The sequence below is a fragment of the Triturus cristatus genome, chromosome 4_1 (assembly GCF_964204655.1).
Source record: "Triturus cristatus chromosome 4_1, aTriCri1.1, whole genome shotgun sequence".
Taxonomy (NCBI): domain Eukaryota; kingdom Metazoa; phylum Chordata; class Amphibia; order Caudata; family Salamandridae; genus Triturus; species Triturus cristatus.
The window spans coordinates 439,757,073-439,781,002 of NC_140585.1; the positions used below are offsets into that span (position 1 = coordinate 439,757,073).

The following is a 23,930-nucleotide window of genomic DNA, read 5'->3' on the forward strand; positions in this document are numbered from 1 at the left end:
GTGAAAGTGTTCGTATTATCTGCTTTAGCCTCAGTAAACCAATTGGGGAGCCACTGGACTTTCTGCACAATGAACTTTGTTTTAGTACGCTATATAGAGAGCCAGCTTCCACAGAGACGTTCCAGAGATGCTGGCAAGTGTCAGGACTTTTGGAACAGGCTCTTGACCTCATTGACAAAGCCTGGACAGATTCCACACATAAACTAAACCAAACGGCATGGAAACAATGGTCTGTCTGGTGTGTGGAACAGGGTTTGAATCCTGTGGAAACAGATGTGATTCAAGTCACCAATTTTCTTGCCTCCCCTGTCTCGGACGGGCCCTCTTATTGCACTATAAATTCTTACCGATCGGTGGTTTCTGCAGGCCACCTGTTGATCGCCAACAAACCTGTGGGAGAACATCCAAACTTCTCAAAGGAAAACGTTTTTCTGCTCCTCCACCAAATATTCCTCTCTTTGTGATGTTTTCATTAACTCCTGGATTTGGTTGAAAACTGTTAAATGTCTTTAACTGGTCTTCTACGTGACTACTAGCTCCTGGTTTCAAAGACCTAGAAATTAATTCACATCAAATCTATTTGATCAAAAATTAAAGTAGACTGTAGAAAAGGTGGTTAATAAAAGTGTGCTATTACATGTCCAAAACACATCACAAAATGATTAGCGAGGATTTTATGAATTCAAGTTTTTATTAATATCACTGTTCTTGTAATGCTTGCACCTATCCGGTAGCTATTGCCTTCGTTCCTCAATGTCAATATCTTTAGGACTGGTCTGTTAGCTCAGGCTCCATAAAGTCACTTTTCAATACGGATTACAGAGCAGTCTTAAAGGTTATCAGTTCTATAGTGACAGACTGTTATGTGGCAACAGCCATGACTTGGATCAGTATCGGGATGGGAAACTCACCATGAACTGGACTGTTGATATTACACCTTTACAAATTGTTATTTGTTTGGTTCACATGACTATTGCAGAAATATATCCATTAGGTATGATATTGGAATAGCCAGTGATGTCAGAACATGGTGTCTGTAACTTGTAGTGCATTTGTACAGAGTTGTGCTATACCCCTCATGGCTTGTGGAGCTCAACATTTGTGTGGATTCAAGTGTCATATATAATTATGGACCAGAATGAGATATAGTACCAACTGTTGAGCGGAATAGTGACGAGTTGTGACTACAATAGATCCGTACCTCCAAGATGGCGGCCTTACACATTATAATAAGTGCCAAAAAGTTCTTGAGTACTTCAATTCCAAGCATGCCGACATTGCCCTCCTCCAAGAAACGCACCTCACTGAGACGGAGGCGGAAAAGCTTTGGTGAGATTGGGTGGGTACGGAGATTCACAGCTGCTGCCCCCCACCCCCCGAAGGCGGATGACCCAGCGACCCCTCCCTCCTACCCCTCCTCCCCCCCAGAAACAGTGAGTGGCCATCCTGATGCGCAGAACCCTGCCTCACACTGTGCTCAAATCCTGGGTTGACTCGGAAGGTCGCTATGCATTTGCCAAACTGAAAATTGCGAAAGGGTACTAGGTATTGGCTCGGTTTACGCGCAGACTAGAGCAAAATACCCCTTCTTTATTCAACTCTCACAGGTCTGGACATAAATCACAGACACAAATTTCCTGGTGGGAGGTGACTGGAACTTAGCCTGGGACGCGATCTTCGACTGTACAGGCCCTATGGATGCGGGCAACAATGCACACCTAATTGACCAAGACTGGTATAATTGCACACATAAACTATACCAAACAGCATGGAAATGATGGTCTATCTGGTGCGTGGAACAGGGATTAAATCCTGCGGCAGCAGATGTGATTAAAGTTGCCAATTTTCTGCCCTTACTAGTCTCGGACGGCCTCTCTTATTGTTCCATAAATTCTTACAGATCCATGATTTCTGCAGGCCCCCTGCCAGTCACCAACCAATCTATCGGCGAACATCCAAACTTCTCAAAGAAATACGTTTTCTGCTCCTCCTCAACCAAAATATTCCTTTCTTTGGAATGTTTCCATTGTACTTGGGTTTCTTTAGTCTTGGCCAGATAATTGTCTGTTGTTAAGGAACAAAATCACAGTCGCCACTGTTGTTGTGCCTTGTTTCCTGAAAATGGGTCTCTGATGTTCGAGCAATTGATCTTATAAGTAGGTCTTTTACCCCTGAAGGTGTTTCCGTCCTGATTTCCAAAAGAATCAAATTAAACATCAGACAGGTGGTATTTCCAGCTCTTCCATGGCACAGGAAACTCTGTGTGGTTCAATGATTACAAGAGTACAAGAGAGTTAATGGCCATTTAAGAAGCTCCCCTTCTGGTCCAGTATTAATTTATTTGTTACAACCTCATGCCCCAGTGTTTTGCTACACTTTGGCACGTTGGGTGAGATGGCTCCTTTCTATCTTTGATACTCACTCGGTTAGAGGAGCCATGGAGTCAAAGTATTTCGTAGTTGGAGTTCAGTTAGCGAAATTATCCGCATGCCGGATTAATCTTCAGATTCCATGTTTAAAGAATTCTAATATAAAACAGTAAGTAAGGTTTTTTCTATGGTGGTTGATAAGCATTAAACTTGCAAAATCTAAAGCCTCCAGTCCCTACACAGAATCAAACATTTTATAGTGTTCGTGAACAAGAATTTTCAGTTCTATTAAGGACATGGAGGTGAAGATTATCCCACCTGCTAACTGTATACTGGAACAATTATGATTTTGTTAACCTTGCTTGATGGTATTTTTTAATTTTGTACCCAGAAATGTTTAGTAAATTTACTTACCCGGTTATTGAATAGATTTTAAGGAATTTATTTTCAGTTTCAGATCTAAAGCAGGAATGATATTGTGAGCTTCAATACCAAGAACAGTTTTCCTCTAGTAGAGTAGGCGGAGCTAATATGGTTCATCATGTTTATACACTGATGTCACAGCTGATTGGATATTGGACATTTTGTTATGACATATGTGGTTACGTTGGAACTCAGAGATTTGTAGTTTTGTATTGCATCTCTATGTTTTCTGTGTGTTCACATGGCTGCTGTTAAAAATAAAGTAAGAGGAGCATGCATAATCTTCACCTCCGTGTCTTTAACAGAATTGAAACTTCTTGTTCACGAATGCTAGAAAACGTTTGATTACGCTTTAAATATAGAGTTTCTTATTGTCCAAAACATTAATTGCTTTACATTACCAGACTAGGAACCTATCTGTCCATGTAGTTTAGATATGGCTAACACATTTTATATACATGTTCATGTTCATATATAAAGACAGCAGCTTAGATAGGACTGTACAGTAGGTCTGTTCTCTTTTATATAAGATTTATGTTAGCGCTCTGACATCTCTTTCTATCATTCATCATGCAATGTGATGTCATTTTCAATTACTTGTGCTAAAGTCCGTCCACTATTTTATTTAGGATGTGTGTGCTGACACAGATGTTCAATCTTAGATAACTTTGAAACAAGGCAGTCTCCATATCTTTTGGTGGACATCTGTTAATATCTAGCTAGTCATAAGTGGGCGACTAAAACATTAGTACCTCTTACATTCTTTCTAATAGCAGGTGGAAGATGCAAACTAGCTTAGCATGACAACATGCAGGAATAGTCACTACGTCAAAGAGATGGCTTCTAATGATAAGTTTTTGAAGATAATGGAAAGTCAGATGACTTGAAGCCTCTCTGCTTTGGATAACATCAATACACAAAGAGTCAATAAATGGACTTCCAAAAATACATAAAGTAGGATGTTACAACATAATTAAAACAAAAACACAAAATTTGAAATTACCTCGGTTTCAAGCCGCTGCGGAAGATTAGCTCTTGATGGCTGTTTAGTCCTGGATGCCTTTGGTGGTCTTTTTGTTGTTGGCAATGTTTCCTTTGCTATCTTCGTAAGTGTTGGAGCAACTGAATAGAACCTCTGTGAGACTTTCAAGATCCGTCTGTAATAAGTAGCACGGTGGGCACAGTATGATAAACTTGAAGGAATATAAGGTTCAACAAACACAGGCCTAGGCTGTGCAGCCAGGATTCCACTCGTTATGGTGGCAGAGAGACATGTACCATTCGCAAACCTGCTCAAATGAGCTTGATATGAATTATTTTTAAATTCCTCAGCCCCTTTTGAGCACAAGTTCAATCTTTTTTCATTTATATATCCATGAGTTTCCCCCAGAAAGTCACAATGTTGTTTCCGAACAGTCTGAAGATTTGTATTCATTCTTTGACCATAGCATATTTTAATCACAAGCCAAGGAGACCTGGTCAAGAGTCTTGTCATGTCTTCAGGTTTGTCTCCCAGTTAAACTGCATGGAAAAACACAAGTGTTGGGGTGTTACAATTTGAAAGAAGACAAAACTGTTGTATATTATTTATGACTGTCAATTTAAGAAAACATACTCATCCCATCAATCAATGTTGCCTTTGAAAGCTCAGTAGCAGAAAATGAATATTAGTATTGCACTGACTGTCATTTTAGGACTGAATCCCATTGCTATTACTTATACTGAGAAAGGTCTTTATCACAAATGATGAAGTGGCATCACCAGTTTCTTCATTACGGAAAACTTTCTTACCAAGTGGGTGATTTCTTTTGATCAAACATTCAGTGGGTTCCACCTGTAGGGCAATCTTTATAAACATACACCCAGTTTTGTGTAGAAAAGAAACAACAAGATAAAAGGGAATATTCTAAGTTATGGGGAAGTGAATGATTCCAAGTACGCAGGATATCAACAAACTTAACTCCTGCAATCTCTCTACCAACTGGACTATAAGATCAGGGTGCAGCTTGGTTTGTACAGCACACTGGAACAAGGATGTTATTTATGTGATTGGGAATCAAATAGTCTTTTTGTTAAACTAAAGCCAGTCTGTGACACAATAGCATTTTAGTTGTTGGTTTATGGATTTTTAATTTAAAAACTGAGGCGGATTGGATACCTTAGTCTGCCATTAAGAGCTATACATCTTGTTTGCTCAGACATGTGTGCTTTAAAGACCTTTTATGGTCAAACTAAGGTATTCTGACAACCAATAAAGTTCTCTTTAAAGCACTATTGGTGATCACTTGGATCATAAGCATTACCGAAGGTGTTGTAATTGGGGATTTAAAGATACAGCAATCAATTCAGGAATTAACTGCTTAATCTCAGGCTACCTCAGAATCAGCTCTCGTCTTTAAAAAAATAGAAAACCTGTTGCTCTCATAACTCCTGGATTTGGTTGCAAACTGTTACTTGACTTTAACTGGTCTTCTACGTGGCTATGGGCTCCTGGTTTCAAAGCCTTAGAAATGAATTCACATCAAATCTATTAGATCACAAGCATTGGCATAGCCAATAGGTCTCGCCTTTGGGACCTTATAAGTGTTTAGACATGCAACAGTTGCATAACTATATACTTATAAGGTCCCAAAAGCGAGACCTATTGGCTATGCAAAGCGGCCACGATCAAACATCAAAGCGGCCGTGCGGCCACGAAAGTGAAAGTAATCGCGGTAAAGCGCAGGGCGCGCGCCCGCGCACATGCACTGAAGCTCTAGGCTGGCCTGGTAGCACTTTTTGGAGCCCTCTCAATAAGTCTCGCCAGACCCGCGCATGCGATGGGTCAGGCGAGACCTAAAAAATGAAAGTAGACTGTAGACAAGGTGATTTGAGCTATTGACATTGCAAATAACAATGCCTATTGGCATTGTCATTTACAATGCCAATAGCTTTAACTCGTGTAACTGCGAGACCTATTGCATTGCAAATGCTTGTTTTGTTCACCGAATATTTCACCTATGCGTTGGACCTCAATTCGATTTGTAACAATAAAACAGAATAACGGGCAGAAAGTGGCGCACGGGGTGCAGCGAGGGCGTTCATATTGAATCTAGTCAGGAAGCAGTGGCAACATTTCTGCATTAATTGCGCACAATTGGTGCATGAAAAGCCTTGATAAAATTGATTTCGGGTATGTTGCACATAGAAAGCGCAGTCAAGTTAAACCGGTCACAGTTTAATTGGTATGTTGTGACTGCGGAACAGAGAGTCCGGCGCGCGCGTTTCAGTGTTTTCAAAGAGGGGCTCCGACTGGCGCACATGGCAGTCTGAACTATTTACAGGATCGGATCGGCAATCCCCTGAGGGGTGTCACGCTGTGAGATGTGCTGAAAGCAGTCGGGTCAAGAGTGATTAATGGCCCGCTGGTCAGTGTAGTAACACGGTCCACCGAGGAACAAATTATATCTCAAAGCTATTATTATGAAATTCATTGACAACGCGAGCAGCCTCCCGAGGGCATGTCGGGAAAAAAACGATGTTATGGAATTATATCACACGAACCAAACATAAAACAAGCAGGAAGTGGGATAAGGGAGGGGGTGGCAAATGGTGTGCACTTTTGCGGCCGCTTTGATGTTCTCAGTGGCCGCGCGGCTCACTGAGAACATCAAAGCGGCCGCGAAAGTGATTAGCAGGCTGCCAAATGGTGCGCGCGCCTGGCGCACATGCACTGTAGTTGGCGGCCTGAAAGCACTGGTTTGCACTTCCAAATCCTCCTTTTACAAAAGCTCTCGAGAGACCAGCGCTAAAGCGCTGGCTCAGGCGAGACCTAAAAAGTTTGTTATTACATGTTCTAAAACATCACAATATGGTTAGCCAGGAATTTATTAATTAAGGTTTTGGTGAAACCACTGTTCTTGTAATGCCTGAACCTATCCGGTAGTTATTGCCTTCGTTCTTCAATGTCAAAAACTTTAAGTGATCTGTCAGCTCAGGCTGCATAAAGTCACTTTTCAACACTGATTATAAAGCAGTCTTAAATGCTGTCAGTTCTACAGAATCAGACTGTTATGTGGTAACAGCCATGACTTGGATCAGTCTCAGGGTTGGAAACCCGCCATGAATTGGACTGTTGATATCACACCATTACAAACATTTAGGAATGCACTCGACGGTGTTCAGCCATCCAGCTTGAAAATGCAGCCTGCCTTCCAGCCCCGCATTTCATTTCTCACTGCCAACGCGTTTCAAGGCATTCAGCCTCTTCTTCCTGGGCACAAACAACACACTGGAGGCTCGCATGTTTGACTTTACTGGCTTTATTTCTTCTCATGCCCATCCCCTCTGGGCGTGTGCATCGTGCCTTGTCCCACGGTGCATTATGGGGCATGAGGTCCTTCATGCGAGAAGTAATTAGCTTTAAGTAAGTTCGAGCGTGCGTTTGAAATTACGTTTAAGTTTTTAATCCTATAGTAGGGAGCGGGACTTCAAGATAGGCTTATTAAGCAATAAGAACGCTGTGCCGTTCGTCTTGAAAAGTTCATGATTACAGCCTCTCCCAGCTGGTGAGCGTCGTCCTCCCCCTGCTGGCGATGGTGCACTACCTCATGGCCAGGCTGCGGTGTGCAAATTTTGAACAACAAAGTGCCCTGAAGCATTTCGGAATGCACTCAACGGTGTTCAGCCATCCAGATTGAAAATGCAGCCTGCCTTCCAGCCCCGCATTTCATTTCTCACTGCCAACGCGTTAAAAAAAACAAAAAAAAAACTTAATTGCGGGGCTTGAAGGCAGGCTGCATTTTCAAGCTGGATGACTGAACACCGTCAAATGCATCAAAGCTCCAAGGTTTAACTGAGGCACACACCACTAGACCCACAAACCAACGCAGACTCATTCGAGTCGCCCATTGGAGGGCTCATATTTCAAAGTGGGAGGTGTGGCCTCTATGCCAAAATGACTGTCGCGCCTCTGAAGAGTGCAATGAGCACGAAACGCGTCAGTCGTGAATCGACAGGCATGCTGTAAACTGGATCCGCTCGCCGATCCGGCTTTTACCTCATGAAGGTTGCTGCAGTGGATGTCAGAGTGCGTCTCCACAGGTGGGAACCTTGGAGCTTTGATGTACACGCGGCCTCCCAGCCGTGGGAGATGCACCACCCGAAAATTTGGGGCCACGGAGCTCTGTATCACGGAGTCTCAATGTGGAGGCATCCATGGAGGATTGACTAGTCGGATGTGCAAGTGGAGGCCCATTGGTGGGCTTGAAATGTCGCAGACAGCGGCACATAACTGAGGCACACACCACTAGACCCACAAATCAACGCAGACTCATTCGAGTCGCCCATTGGAGGGCTCATATTTCAAAGTGGGAGGTGTGGCCTCTATGCCAAAATGACTGTCGTGCCTCTGAAGAGTGCAATGAGCACGAAACGCGTTAGGCATGAATCGACAGGCATGCTGTAAGCTGGATCCGCTCGCCGATCCGGCTTTTACCTCATGAAGGTTGCTGCAGTGGATGTCAGAGTGTGTTTCCGCAGGTGGGAATCTTGGAGCTTTGAGATGTATATATATATATATGTATATATATATATATATATATCTGGAACAGCCAGGTTAAGTCAGGACATGGTGTCAACATTTGTGTGGATTCAAGTGTCATATATACTTATGGACCAGAATGAGATATAGTACCAACTGTTGAGCGGTATAGTGGTGAGTTGCGACATCAATAGACCCGTTCTTCGAAGACTACGGCCTTACTGTTAAATGCAAAAAAGTTCTTGCTTACCCAAATTCCAACCACGCCGACATAGCCCTCCTCCAAGAAACACACCTCACTGAGACGGACGAGGAGAAGCTTCAACGAGATTTGGTGGGTAAGGAGTTTCACAGCGACCGCTCCCCCTAAGAAAGGAGTAGTGGCCATCCTGATGCGCAGAACTCTGCTTCACACCGTGCTCAAATCATGGGTTGACTCAGAAGGTTGCTATGCGTTTGCCAAATTGAAGATAGCTGAAGGGGTACTACGCATTGGCTTGGTTTCCGCCCCGACAAGAGCAAAATGCCTCTTTTTTCTTCAACTCTCACTGGTCTTTACAGAAATCGTATACACGCGTTTCCTGGTGGGAGGTGACAGGAACTTGGCCTGGGATATGATGTTGCACCGTACAGGCCCTATGGACGTGGCCAACAATGCACACCTCATTGAGCAAGCCTCGGTGGATTCCACACAAACTATACCAAACAAAATTGAAACTATGGTCTATCTGGTGCATGAACAGGATTTAAATCCCGTGGCAGTAGATGTGATTTGAGTCACCAATTTTCTGGCCTCCCTAGTCTCAGACGGCCTCTCTTATTGTACCATAAATTCTTACAGATCGGTGATTTCTTTGGGTCACCTGCCGGTCCCGAACAAATCTGTGGTAGAACTTCCAAAGAAATACGTTTTTCTGCTCCTCCTCAGCCAAAATATTCCTCTCTGAAATGTTTCCATTGTACTTAAGATTTCTTCAGTCTTAGCCTGATAATACTCTGTTGTCCAGGAAACTAATCGAAATTGACACTCTTGTGACTTGTTTCCTGCGAACAGGTCTCTAGATGTGTGGCACTTGTTAGATACAGCGGACCATGAATATATACCCATCTTTCCCAGGTACATGGCATGTAGTCACGCTTAGATTCCTTCTTTGTGACCCACCTTTTCTCCTCCTCATATGTGAGACCTCTGTTCTGGAAGGAACCCTTTATGACTACTCTCCGATCAGCTTATCGACCGATATGGGCTTGGCCCAACCGATCCGGAAGCCCTGGTGCCTAAACCTATCCAGCTACATCCATCCCGCAGGCAAAGAACAACTCGCAGTCCAAGTCAAGACCAATCGGGAACACAATCGAGGCTCGGTTGCCTCAGCTCTGACCCTTTGGGCAGCGGCAAAGGCAACTATCAGGGGGTCAGCTGATGAGGGATGCAGCCCTGTCCAACAGTCGGCCGAAGGAGCAGCAAGCAGCCCTGGAAGGGGACATAGCCTGACTCATGTGCATCTATACGTGCCACCCCAAGGATACTACTAGGCATAGCCTGGAAAAAGCATGCATGGACCTCAATAGTCTCTTCATCTAAAAGGCTGAATATGCACTCCAAAAGCGGAGGCTCTAACATTATGAGCAGGGGGATAAAGCGGTTAGGTTACTTGCAGCACAGCTGAGGCAGAGAGAGGCGCGTATGGTATACCTGCCATCATGTCGGACTCCGGGACCCTACTCACTAAACCGCTGGAAATAACGGACACGTTTGCCTCATACTATAAGATACTGTACTCCCTTGAAGTTACTCCGGAATCGGCGCAGGTCTCCACCTTCCTGGACAGTGTCTATCTCCCTTGCCTCACAGAAGAGGGACGAGAGTTGCTCAGGGGTGCAAATACCAAGGAGGAGAAAGCCCAGGCCATATCCAACCTGCCCTACCATAAGGCACCAGGAGAAGATGGTTTCCCTGCTGATTTCTACAGGTGGACTAAACCAGAGAAAATTGATCTCCTCTACAAGGCCTTTGCTGAAACCGAACGGGTGGGCGTCCTGGGTTTCGGCTTCAACAGGGCCCTGATCTGGGTTCTCCCTAACCCCGGGAAAGACCCTCTTCTCTGTGGTAGGTACTGCCCCATTTCCCTCCTTAATGGATATATTTACATTTTGGCCAGTATGATGGCTACACGCCTCAAGAAGGTCCTCCCCTCCCTCGTCCATCAGTCACAAGTGGAGTTTGTCCCCGGCCTCTCATCTCGCAACCCCCTTCGGACCTTTGCTTATGCGGTATGGTCAGGTGTGGACCTGCCGGAGGAGGCTGTGGCTTTGTCTTTGAACGCTAAACAAAGCCTTCAACAGGATAGAGTGGGATTATCTGTTTGCAGCGCTCCAGAGATTTGACCTCAACACACACTTCATCTCCAAAGTGTATTGGCTATATGACTCTCCCGCAGCACAAGTAAATTGTGGTGGCTTTCTCTTTGAGGCCTTCCCAGTTCGCCAGGGAACGCGGAAGGGCTGCCCTCTCTCCCCTCTACTCTTCCTCCTCACCAATGAGCCCCTGGCAGTGGCCTTACATCAGTTGGAACAAATTGTGGGCATTCTTACCCCCGGTGGACCTTCTAAACTATACTTGTATTCAGACGATATTCTGCTTACTCTCTCAGCCCTGCCCTCTTGCATCCCCACAGTTCTGGAGACCATTGAAACGTCTGCGGCTGTATCTGGTAACAAAGTCAGTTGGTGTAAGAGCGAGGTCCTCCAACTCTCGAGAGTTACCACCTGTGCTGCCTTCACTAGATTCCCGTTTTAATGGCTGGCTGTCAATCTAAAACACCTTGGCGTCAATGTCAACAGGGGCCTGGATAGCATGATACAGGGCAACCTCGAACCACACATGGAGCACATGGGGCTCGACTTTGATAAGTGCTCACACCTGAACCTGTCCCTCTGGGGCTGCGTGCAAGTGGTGCAAATGGTGACCCTCACCCGCTTCACCGATGTACTGGGCATGCTCACCCTGCTACGCCTCTCTCGAAACTCTGTCTGGGGGCGATTAGCCATTAAGAAACTTATCACCCACAGGGGGCCTGGGCCTCCCATCTGTGGAGCACTATTGAACGGCTCTCCACCTCCGGCAGTTGGCATTCATGCACACCAGGGTTTCAGATTCCCCGTTAAGGGTGACAATAGAAAACTGGCTCATCCATGGTTTGCCGAGGCTGCTCCACCTCTACCTACACGCACCAGCAAGAGCACTGAACCTAATAGCCCAGGTTATGTACAGAACCAGGGCACAAGCCCCTCTCGGTGGATGCCACCCCTTCATGGTAAAGCACTCACATTGTGGACACGTCATCCGCTTTGTCGGGGTCATGCTCGATTGGACTCCTTGGCACACGCAGGTATATATACCTTGTTGCACCTTCTCATTCAGGGTGAACTCAAGTCCTTGGCTGCATTGTGGGAAGAATTTGGCCTGCCACAAGCCCTGCACTGGCGCTATATACAGCTGCGCCACTGTCCAGCGAGTAGACTAGGCAACCAACCCTGGTCTGTCCCCCCATCCCCAGGGCTCAAGTACATGGATACATGGGGCCAGTTTAAGGATGTTCGGACTATATAACCTTCTGATCCGCTATCTATACTCACAGCTGCAAGTGGAGCGCCTCAGAGAGGTCTGGCAGACCCGTCTTCAGGTGGAATACCAGGATGAGGACTGGGTGGATACTGGACTGGAGAGGGGACCAGAGAGGCCTGGATGAAGTACAGTCTCTCTAAGACTCTGCAGGGATGGCATTGGACGCCTGCATAGCTATGTGCCGTAGGCCTCCTGACCCACTCTTCCTATTGGAGGTGTAATCATGTGTTCTGTGACATGGTTGACCTTCTCATTGAGTGCCCCCTGATCTGTCCTTTCTGGTCCGAAGTAGGGTCTATGTAGAAGGAGACCCTGAATATACCCGCTCCACTATCAAGTCAGCTGCTCCTACTGCATGACCTGGGGAACCTCCCTCAGCTAACACACCATGCTCACCGACTCCTCACTACCTCTCTCATGACGGCCAAAATCTGTATACTGCGTCATTGGCGCTCACCACAGGTCCTAACCCATGAGAAATGGCTCCAGGCCATGCTCAGGACTGCCTCTTATGACAAGGTGATCCATAACCTGATGGACAGGACTGATGAATTCCTTATTTGGATCCCCTTACAAGGGAAAAACTGACCCATGTGCCCCCCTCCCTGCCTTTGTTTGTCCAGTCCCCTTCCCTTTTCTCAGTTTCTCACCTCCCCTGCTGCCCCCGCGTCCCCATCTCACTTTTTTTCTGCTTGCGGGGGGATGTTGAAAGAACCCGATATACCACAGATTTGGGGGGGCGATTTAAACTGTGTCCTGGACCCTTCCCTGGACCGCTCTAAGGGCTCTCCCCAGCGCCCCTCTGTGGCTGTTAAAGCCATAAAGGACATTAATGCGCAATTAGGCCTGTTAGATGTTTGGCATAGGAGATCCCCTGGAGCAGGGGGTTTCACCCGCAATTCAGCCTTACTCGACATCCACACCAGAATTGATTATTGGCTGATTTCCAGATTGCTCTTTTCCCGCGGGGTCGCTTGCACTCCGTTTCCCCACTCATTCGTAGATCACTCCCCCATACTGCTGGACATTGATATTCCCCCAAAGAAGAACACGCCCTTTACATGGAGGTTTCCCCCCCATATTCTTTATTAGACACAGTCTTTAAAGCAGAGTTGGCCTCATCCATCGAAGACTTTTTGAGCACGAACGCTGGGCCATTTCTCTAAAGTGTGGGAAACGATTAAGGTATTTATTAGAGGGGTCGCCATCTCCAAACGTGGGAGTGCTCCGCTCATTAAGGAATAGGCTGTCGACGCTCGAGGGGCAATTGGCTCGGATGGAGCGGACCCTCCTACAGAAGGTGATGCTTGGGTCTTAGAAGACCTGAAAAAAAACTCTTGAGGAATACCATGAGGTTGCGGATAGCAAGGTGAAGCACATGGTTAAGTATGCTACAGCTAAGACGTAGGGTGAGAGTGAGCGTTCTGGCTCAGTTCTCGCTGCACTGTAGCAACGTAAAAGAGAGTCCGGTCAGATCGTGGAACTATGGGCCGAAGACGGCAGTTTGTTGCTTAGGCCCTTGGAGATTGCCGATAGATTTTGCAGATATTACGCAGAGATGTATAGCTCCAAGGTTGTTCCAAACGACACTGCTACGCAAGACTACCTAGAGCACATAAAAATGGCAATGGCTTACCAACACCCACAGAGAGCACCTTATGGGCCCCCTTGACCCCAACAAAATCCGCACTGCACTTAATGCTATGCGGGACGGCTGTGCTCCAGGCCAAGATGGGCTTAAAGTGTCCTTCTATAAAGCATTTAAGGAATTGCTCATACCGCATTTAGCCGCACTATTTGAGGAAATCGTGGAGGGAGGTGTGATGCCTCCCTTTATGAGAGAGTAATTGATAGCGACCCCGCTGAAACCAGGAAAGCCCCCAAATGAATGCTCATCCTATAGGCCATTGTCACTCTTGAATGTGGACACAAAAATCTTTGCTAAAATTCTAGCGAACAGATTGGCTCCGTTAGTCCCGTTCCTAGTCGAGCCGGAACAAGAGGGCTTTGTCCCGGGACGCACCTTAACGTATAACCTGAGAACTGTATTTGAGGCCATTCAACATATACAACCAGAAGTCAAAGCTACTGCCATCTTCCTAGATGCAGAGAAGGCATTTGATTCAGTGGAGTGGGCATTTATGAAAGCAGTGCTGCAACGGGTTGGTGTGGGGGATGTCTTCCTCAATCTTATACAACACACCGATAGCCAGGGTTAGGGTTGGTGATACTGTCACGTCTCCCATTGCGATTTCCAGAGACACTTGGCAGGGCTGTCCACTGTTCCTGCTGCTGTATGCCATAGTGGCGGAACCATTGGCATGTGCACTAAGAGAGTACCATGGGCACAAAGGAATTTGTTTCCCTAATTACCATCTCATTCTATCTGTCAGGATGTGTCAGCAGCGCCAAAACAAGTAATGCCACTAACCTTTAGTACCACCAGCGGGGACGACGGAGTGTAGAGAAGTCCCCCTACTTCCCTGAGCACACCTAGAAACCAACAAACTGTTGGATCCTTCTCAGTCAGGATTTAGAGCGTTTCACAGCACCGAAACAGCTCTACTTGAAATGGTGGACAATATTAGACTCACCCTTGATGTAAAACAGTCCTCCATTTTGATACTACTCTATCTGTCTGCTGCCTTCGACACCATCTCACATAGTATTCTTCTAAAGCGCCTGGCGGAGATAGGTGTCGAAGGCTCAGCTTTACTTTGGATCAAAAGTTTCCTGACTGGACGTAGTTCTAAAGTTCAAATCGACAAATTCTCCTCTATGAATCAGGAAGTAGACAAGGGTGTGCTACAAGGCTCCATATTAAGTCCCACGCTTTTTAACCTCCATGTGTCTCCATTGGCAAGATTAATTAAAGCACATGGTTTCGAAACCGTGTCCTATGCTGATGACACACAAATCCTTATCACCCTGGGAACTGATCCCACCAATGTTAAACCCAGATTCCAACATTGCATGATTGCGGTAAAAGTGTGGATGTCAAACAATTATCTGCTACTAAATGCAGACAAAATGGAGATCCTGCTTTTTGGAAACGCATGCAACTATTGGACTGACGATTGGTGGCCGTCAATGTTGGGATTTTGCCCTCCACCCAAAACGTCAGCCCGAAACCTAGGGATATTGCTAGACAACAAACTCTGCATGTCTGACCATATTAATAACATTGTGCGCACCAGTTTCGGGCTTATGCGTAACCTCAAGAAAATGTTCAAGTGGATCCCCCTTCCCTCCCGTCTGCCTTTAGTCCAGGGACTAATTATCAGCCACCTGGACTATGGAAATGCGCTCTTTGCCTCTATAAATGAAAATCTTCTGAATAAACTCCAGGTCTTGCAAAACACTGCAGCCAGGATGGCCCTCGATCTCCCCTCTCGTACTTCCTCCGCCCCCAGTCTGAGGTCGTTACATTGGCTTCCCATAAAAAAGCGCATTAAGTTTAAACTCTGCTGCTTGGTTCATAAGACTCTAAACGGCAAAGGCCCATTATACCTCGCCAATAAGCTCATACGCTATCATCCGGCTAGAACACTTAGATCTTCCGGCAAGCACCTCCTCTCTGTCCCCAAAGTACGAACTGTCAGAAACGGAGACAGATCTTTTTCTAAAATAGCCCCTGAGACCTGGAACAATCTTCCTCTACCTATGAGGCTTGAACCGAACCACCTGAAATTCCGTAAACTCCTGAAAACCTGGCTATTCTAACGCTGTTTGACCACACGCTCACCATCGGAGTATCTGCTGGCGCTATGAAACCTACGGGTGATTTATGCGCCTTACAAATGCCAATACAAATACAAATACAAAATACAAATTCAACCACACACAGAGTAGATATACAATGCTATGCAAGGAAGCATCCCGGGGAATAGGGAAAAGGGATAAAATAATAAACTCTGCTGCTGTGCTGGAGTCTTCTTACACCTTAAGTCTGGTCTATATCTCGGGGTGACTTCAGAAGTCACCCCACAAACATAAGCTGCAGATGAAAGAACAGAGAGGGATATGAGAAATAACTCAGGGATTCATTTATATCACACAACAGGATGTTCCTATAGTCAGATACTCACAATATAACAAGCAGCAAGACTCTTAGAGAAGGTTCTGAGACTATCCAATCCCAGTGAGACCATACACTGAGAGACGATGAACTGGAATGCCAGGGAGTTTATGAGCTCACTGAACCCAAGGATGATTTCAATCAACAAAGTCACGGTAATGCTGCCTAAAGAGGACTATGAATAGCACCATAAACAAGCATAAAAACGCTGTTAATAGCATAGCATAAGAGCGAAGGAATAAAGTTGTGCACGCAGTAGTCACAATCTCAAGTTCAATACCACTGAGCAATTGCGCGCCAAACCACTGTTGTAAGCACAGTGTAGATTGTAAGCACAGGCTCCAAAAGAGAAGACCAGCGTGGAAATAATTACGAAATTAAACTGCTTCAAAAAAGCAGAAGGAGCACTCCAGCCCTTCCTTTCCGAGTGAGGTTAAATACCTTGTGTTTCCAGCATTGGTACAAAACAGAATCCTCTGACCTTGAAAGCAACCGTTCAAACACTTCAGAACGAAGAAATGTCAGCAACGGTGATTAATGTGAACCACCTGGAACACTCTTCAGAGAAAGCCCGGGCCTCGGAAAGCAATTGCCTTGCTTGACGAAAATAGTTCATGTGAACCAACTGGAAAACTCCTCATAGAAAGCCTGGGACTCGGAAAGCAATTGCCTTGCTTGTCGAAAGAACTTCAGCAGGAAACAACAAATCCAAACCAGAAATCCAGTGGGGAATACCATCCACTTACTCGAACTCAAAAACAGGTGAGATTGTCAAGCCCCGACCCCAGGAAGGGGAGGGGCTTAATAGGAGCATAAATCCAGGCGTCTCCTTATCCATCTACCAGCATTCCGTCCCAAGGGATTCTGGGACATGTAGTCCGCTGTGCACCATTTGCCAATAGACCTGGTAACATGCATACAAGGGAAAAGAGCCTTAACTGTAGGTGCAGGGAAACCCATCTTTCCTGATCTACGTTGAAGAATCGTGACACTATCTGCGTATGCTGATGATATTCTTTCACACATTCGAGAGCCAGGAACCAATCTAATCCCTGTACTTAATGAGGTCATGCGATTTAGCACCACATCAGTCTTCAGAGTCAACTGGGCTAAATCCATTATTTTTCCTCTGACCCCGTTCTTGACACCAATTAAACTGGACTTCCCATTGCAGTGGTTCTCTGATCCAGTTCGCAACTTAGGCATACAAGTATACACGTACTCGGAACTGGTGCTCACCGAGAATTATGGGAAAGCAGTCTCCAGGCTTGAGGATGATGTCAATCGTAGGATTTGTCTCCCATTATCACGAATAGGCCGCATTTCCCTTATGAAAATTCTAGTTCTCCCTAGATTTCTATTCCGGTTTCAAAACATTCCAATAATACTCCCGAAGCATATGTTCAAAGTTCTCCGCTCATTATTAATTAAGCTGGAACATTCTTACATTGTGGCTTCAACGCGCCTGATCTGGAATTATATTATATATCTGCGCAGTGCTCCCATGCGCACTATTGGATTCATGGCCCACAGAACCTTCTGCATTTGCAGATTGAGGGTGGCAGCTGACCCTCTCACACTCTATTAATTCTACAGTCCATGCTTGGCATGATTTATTAAACAGACAGGCAGGAGCCCTCATGTACTCTTCCCTGATACCGGTGGAGTGGTATCAATGGCTCTCAGTTAGTAGAGAAAAAGAAGTCATACAAGCTCTAACGATTCTAGGCATTAATAAGATGGGGATTTATTTTCAGATGGTGGGGTCCGTGGGTGGGCAGACATTGAGGCCGGGGGGCATGACACCACCCCACTTACACAATATCACTATTATAGAGTCAGACATGCTCTACATGAACTGCTCGGGGGCGACATGCAGAAACCCCCAGAACAACTGTCCCTCACTTTCCTTCTATGCTCCCCCTCCCCTCTAAAGCTATAACTAATATTTATGTCTTGACGCAGGAAACCAGGAGGACACAATTCACCAAAGCCAGACTAGAAAGGCAGGGTGACCTAGGGATAGTTATAGATGATAGCACTTGGCGGTATTGTTGAGAAGTGACTTAGCGCATTTCACTAAACGGAAAACATCGACTCATCCATTTCAAATGCCTCAACAGGGTCTATTACATGCTATCGCTGCGGGGAGGGAGAAGCTGGGTTCATGCATGCTGCTTGGTATTGCCAGACTATTGCAGAATTTTGGGACAAGGTTATTCCTACACTAAACGAGGTCACAGGGCTCTCGCTAACGTTAGATACGCTGCTTGCGTTGTTGATTATACCAAAAATCTAAAGAAGGAAGTCAGACCTTTCACTGCAATGGGTTTACTATTTGCCAAGCGCAGAATAGCAATTTGCTGGGCTAGGGGCCCAGTTCCGAAAATAGCAGATTGGTCCAAAGACATGTTATATTGTAACACACAGTCTGAAATTTACAATGAGCTATTACCTCCTCAGAATCGTCCTAAACGTTTTTAGGGTTTATATCAACAATATCTTGTGGGAAAGGAAACTGGTGAACCGGAAGGAAACTATGTTGATTAGACTTGCTAGACCTCAATTTGTATCGTAACCCGATTGCTGTTGCATATGTGGGGGGTAAAGTAGGATGTGTTTTGGGAAATTCAATGATAAGTATCTTGAATGTATGTATTTTTAATGTACGTTAATAAGCACCTGTAATGCACCATCTCTCTAATTGTGATGTTAATTACGCTTCAAAAACTTGCTGAGAGTCTAATATTGTAGTATACTGTTAAGAGCTCATGTAATACTGTAAAAGGTTTCAATAAAAAAATTAAAAGAAATTAAAAAAATAAATATTAGTATGCTGATTTGTAACATAACATATTCTCCTACCACATAGGTTGTGCTGATGTTGTGAGAACTACAAGAAAATTAGCCATTGGCTAGAGGGTCCGTAAAAAAGCCAGATTTTAATAAATTCCTCGAGTGCATGCAACTTTGATTCCTTGTGCAAGGCTCAGCAAAGGTCATTCCACTGCTTTAAGCCTAGGAACAAAGAGGAATAGACTCCCATGCAGGTATGCTTGATCTTGATGACCTTCAAAAAAGCCTTACAGGAACAGAGGGTGAGAATGGCATGATAGATGGAAAATAGAGTAGCCAAGTCAAGTCAAAAAAGCTTTATTATCGGCTAAAAACCATAAAAGGACATATTTACAAAAATGTAAATAAAACATACCAATATTCCACAATGCAATATATTCATGATGAAGAGGAATACTCCTAAAATAGTTTTTCAATACAAGTATAAAACCAGGAAATAATCCTATGCAATTTAAAACATAACAGATAAAAGAGTAAAATCAATCCCTTCACAAGTTAATATCAGGGAATCCCAGTGATAAGCTGGGTCTGTGGTAACGCGGATGTAACAGATAATTATTTTTTAATTTTTGCTCCTCTGGCGCACCACATGGCCCAGAGGTATCTAGAGGTCGCAAAGACAATCAGGGGGGTGGTGTCATATTTAAATATTCTAAATGCTTCCCTGTAATCCCGGAGACCCAGTGACTTACAAAGCTGGACAATCCATTTAGCTCTAGCCCTGGTGTAAAGAGGGCAGAAGAGCAGAACGTGCAGATCCGTCTCTTCACAACCATCACATCCAGGGCATGAGCTAGAAACGTGTGAAGCGATTGACCACTTGTTTGTCACTGCCCTCAGTGGGAGTGTCCCATGTCTAAATTGGACATAAAGTTTCTTCGCCAGTGAGGGCTGAATGTCATCCAAGAATTTCTCAAAGCGGTAAATATCCTTCACCTCCAGAAATCTGTTGGTCAACTTTCCCAGGGATGGACTAGAACATACAAGATCCATTCGATATTGATTGAGTAAGTTGACCAACACCCTTTTAGGCATCAAAGGACATGTCTGCTCCGGAGAGAGCCAAATGTCTCCCCTACCCAGTACATAGCAGAGCTGCTTAACATATTTTAGCCAGGGGATTTTCCCTACCCCCCTTATGGTCATTAAATCCCTTAGGTCATCCCGGCAGCTTAACAGCTCTGGGGTAGGCCATAGTCGCCTCCAGTACATCACAGGTCGGTTCGAAATGATCCCCTGTATGGGGGCCAGACCCAGATCTAACCGTAAAGGAATCAGAGGTGTGCTCTGCGGGAGACTCAATAGACGCCTAATAAAGCTATTCTCAGTAACGGACAAGGGGGTGGCACTAAGATGGCCCCATAGAGCGCCCCACCTCTCGCCTGGGCCTTGTATATTTCTAAAGGGGATCCCAGGGTTTTAAGTGAACACACTTTATGGACCTTTAAGATACCACCAGAGGATTGGGCCAGCTTCATGTTTGCCTTGGCCATCTGCGACCCCCAACCCATCTTATCGTTGAGTGTTACTCCTAAATAGTCAAAGGTGGAGACTCTTTCCAACACCGTGCCATCCAAATGGGGGTGGGGACAATTAGGTGATTTTGCATTAAAGACCATGAATTTGGTTTTGGAGAGGTTGATCTTCAGATTGCTTGTCTTGCAAAAAAACCAGAACGCCTCCAGTGTTCGCTGAATACCCATAGAGGATTTTGATAACAAAAGGGTGCCATCAGCGAACATCAGGGCTGGTATCTTGCGGGCTGCTAAGCTAGGAGAATCTAAATCCCTCGCCCCCAAAAGATGGTCAATTAATCAATTAAGAAACAAAGAGAAGAGAGTAGGGGCCACCGGAAAGGGGGCCGAAACCTCCCCATTTCTCCCATACCTCACCCTCGCAAAGGTGCCTTGATGTAGACGTTTGAACAATTGGCACAAGTATGCTGGGGCACCCATCTCTATCAGTATGGCCCAGAGCCTATCCCTCTGGACCAAATCAAATGCAGATCGATGATCTACAAAGATCAAGTACAGGCTACCAGCCCCCAGAGTCACCGTCTTCCAATAGACCAATTGAAGTCTAAACAGTTGGTCGATGGTAGAGACCTTAACACGAAAGCCCGCTTGGAGGGAGGTCAGGATGTGTTGATCGTCCATCTAGCACCGCAACCTCGTTAGTAAAAGGCGGGAAAACAGTTTCTGCAAGACATCAATGAGGCTAATGGGACGGTAATTAGCCGGATCAAGTGGGGATGCCTTTTTATAGATGGGAATGATCTCGGCCCCAACCAAGTTCGGGGAATTTCCATGCCATGTAAGATGGCATTAAAATATAACCAGATGTAGGGAAACCAAACCTTCTGCTCACTCTCCTGTGATCTCCTGGGATTCTGTCCAATCCCGGAGCCTTCCCAGAAGACAAACTTTTAAGGGCCGCCTTAATTTCCTGCATAGAACAATATTGACAATCGGAGTCCTTCACCTCCGATAATACTAAAGGGGATGTGCACTTTGCGGGGAGACCTAGTTCTACCGAGGAAAGAATGTCAGTGTGGGAGTACAAGGGCTTAAAGTGGGCTATCCAAACCTCTTCGCTCGGATTGGGTGTTATAGCGGGCGTCCCTTCTGACGAGCCTGATCTCACAAGGTTCCAAAACGCGCCATAGTCGCGCCTGTCAAAGGCTTCTTTTATACTTGCCCATCTTAGGGCCTCCCATTCCGACTTGGCCTCCGCGATTATACTTTTATAAGCAGTTCTGGCCACTCTAATACTCTGCACAGAACCTCGCTAACAAGTGCGCATTTCGCCTCCCTACAAGCTTTATTAAACCACTGGACCTGTTTTTTTGTTCGTGTCCTATTATTCACTGTGGTATAAAAATAATGGACCATATTGGCGATTAGGTTAGTGTGAATACAGTCCAGTGCTTGAAAATAAGAAAGATCATAATTCACAGGTGGAAGTTCAAAGGCCTCTTCTAGGGAGCGAGCTACATGTAAATATAGCTCAGCAATTTTTTCGGGTGCTAGCACAAGCTTGGCCCACCTAATGCGTCTGCCACCCGCTACTGAGATTAAGTTCCTATCAACACGGATCTCCAACTCCCCTGATCCACGTGGGTGACCCAGTGAGTGTTTTAGTTCTAAAGACAAAAGATTGTGGTCACTATCTACCCTTTGAATTACACAAAAAGCCCTTATTTGAGACCAGAATTCTACATTGACCATAATGTAGTCAATAGTAGTGCTTTTCCCCACTCTATTGAATGCAAAATTCCCTGGAACATCAGGAGGGAATCTGCCATTGCAGACTCTAAGAGAGTGGGTTACTAGAAGCTTATTAATCTGTATGGCCACTGGCATTAAGCGCATTGCTGGGTACATAGAACACTCCGGGATATGCCAGGTGGAATCCTATTCTAAGGTTACAGAGGGGATCGCCACAAGAGTTTCGAAGTGACAGTTAAAGTCACCCCAAATAATTCTATGTGTTGACGGTGAAGAAAATGAAAGGAGTTTGTCAAGAGCCTCTAACATAGATAGCCCCAGCTCGTGGGGGGTAAGACGCAAATATATGTTAGCAACCATCACCTTCGAGCCATCCATAAATTTAAGGACGATAGAGAGAATGTCCGGGGAATGAGAATCTATTACTTTCACTGTACACCCCAGGTGCGTAGATACCCAGATGCACAGTCCCCCCGAAGGTCTTCCTCTAGGTCCCTGTACAGCGGGTAGATGAAATGTTGCAAATCCCACCCTTGTAGGGGCAGTCACCATCCAGGTTTCTTGAAACAAGCACAGATCATACTGATCCACCAACTCACCCCATTCTGGATTGGATAGCTTAGATCTCAGCCCTGCTACATTCCAGGATCCTAATAAAGATCTTGGGGGTTCCACCCTATGAGGACTGGGTGAGGTGGAAGAGGGCATGTTGATAGAAGGAGTCCCTGCAGAATTGTCCAGTTCAAATCCATCTCTTGACAAGCTTGTATCTGCACCTGGGCTTAAGGGGATTATTACCAGACCTACTTCCTTAACCCCAGAAACCTCCACGGGGCACCCAGCTACGTTGGAATTCGTTTTTTTAGACCCCGATGAGTACAATAGTCAATCTACACTATTCAAGGCACTAAATCCGTTGGCTGTGGGTATATTATATTCCCCCTCCAGGCCACCTTGATGAAAATGAGTTGATTCAAGTCCCCCTGATACTATTTCCCGAGAGTAGAAGTACCTCAAAGGAAGTGGAATAATTGCACCCATTTGACAGGGTCCTCCCCAATCAAGGATGTGCTTAACTACTCCAGTATCCCTAAAATTAACAATCACGCACTCCCCTCCAATATCTTTTAGCTTGGTCCCCAACCAGGTAACTCTTCTAGCAAATAGTATTTCCCCCTGACCCGATCTCATTAGTGGTCTATGTCTATTTAACCACGAAGTGATTTTATTCTTCAGCGCTATGTATGTTTCGCTTCGTTCGCCCGACAGCGGAGGGACACCGGTTAATACCACCACGTACGGAGAAGCCTCCGGTGGTAGCTGGGGGTAAATTAATGATTGTCAATTTCCATTTTTGGAAAAATTCATGTTGGGCTTTTGAGGCGCCGGACCCCCGTCCGGCTGCTGCTTACTGGTGGATTTTTGGAATATGGGTGGGTCTAGAGTGGGAAGAGTAACTTTGTCCGGGTGCACCCTGGGACAAGTGTCAGGGCTGGGACCAATGTTGTTAGGGAAGCGTCTACACGTGTTCATTGATACCGATCCTTGTGCCTGGACGTCAGATCGAGACCCTTCATTAGGACTAGGGCCCTGAACCACCTGGTCAATGTTACCTGCAGCCAATGTCGCAGAGTTATTCCCAGTGCGTATGGGCAACTGTTCACCCCCATGACTCTTATTGTTAATCATTGAGACTACTTTATCAATTCTACTCATCAAGATTTTAAACTGAGATTTTATAAGCTGTTCCATTTGGGCCTGAAAATCGATTAATAAGTGAGTGGCCCAGACCGGGGGTGCTAAAGTAGAAAAAGGGGTGCCTAAATCA

The 23,930-nt window shown here is 45.4% G+C and overlaps 1 protein-coding gene across 2 annotated transcripts in view; it reads right to left on the reverse strand.

Annotated features, from left to right (window-relative positions):
* The window catches only part of RMND1 (required for meiotic nuclear division 1 homolog), a 485,798-nt gene that overhangs the window by 250,263 nt on the left and 211,605 nt on the right, over window positions 1–23,930 (reverse strand). Inside the window, exon 3 of one of the 2 annotated variants that reach the window (XM_085652595.1) lies at window positions 3,796–4,313. In XM_085652595.1, the coding sequence (XP_085508721.1) occupies window positions 3,796–4,287 (492 nt within the window). In that variant the 5' untranslated portion in view covers window positions 4,288–4,313. The remainder of the gene's footprint in view (window positions 1–3,795; window positions 4,314–23,930) is intronic. The other variant, XM_085652596.1, reaches the window with a different exon arrangement.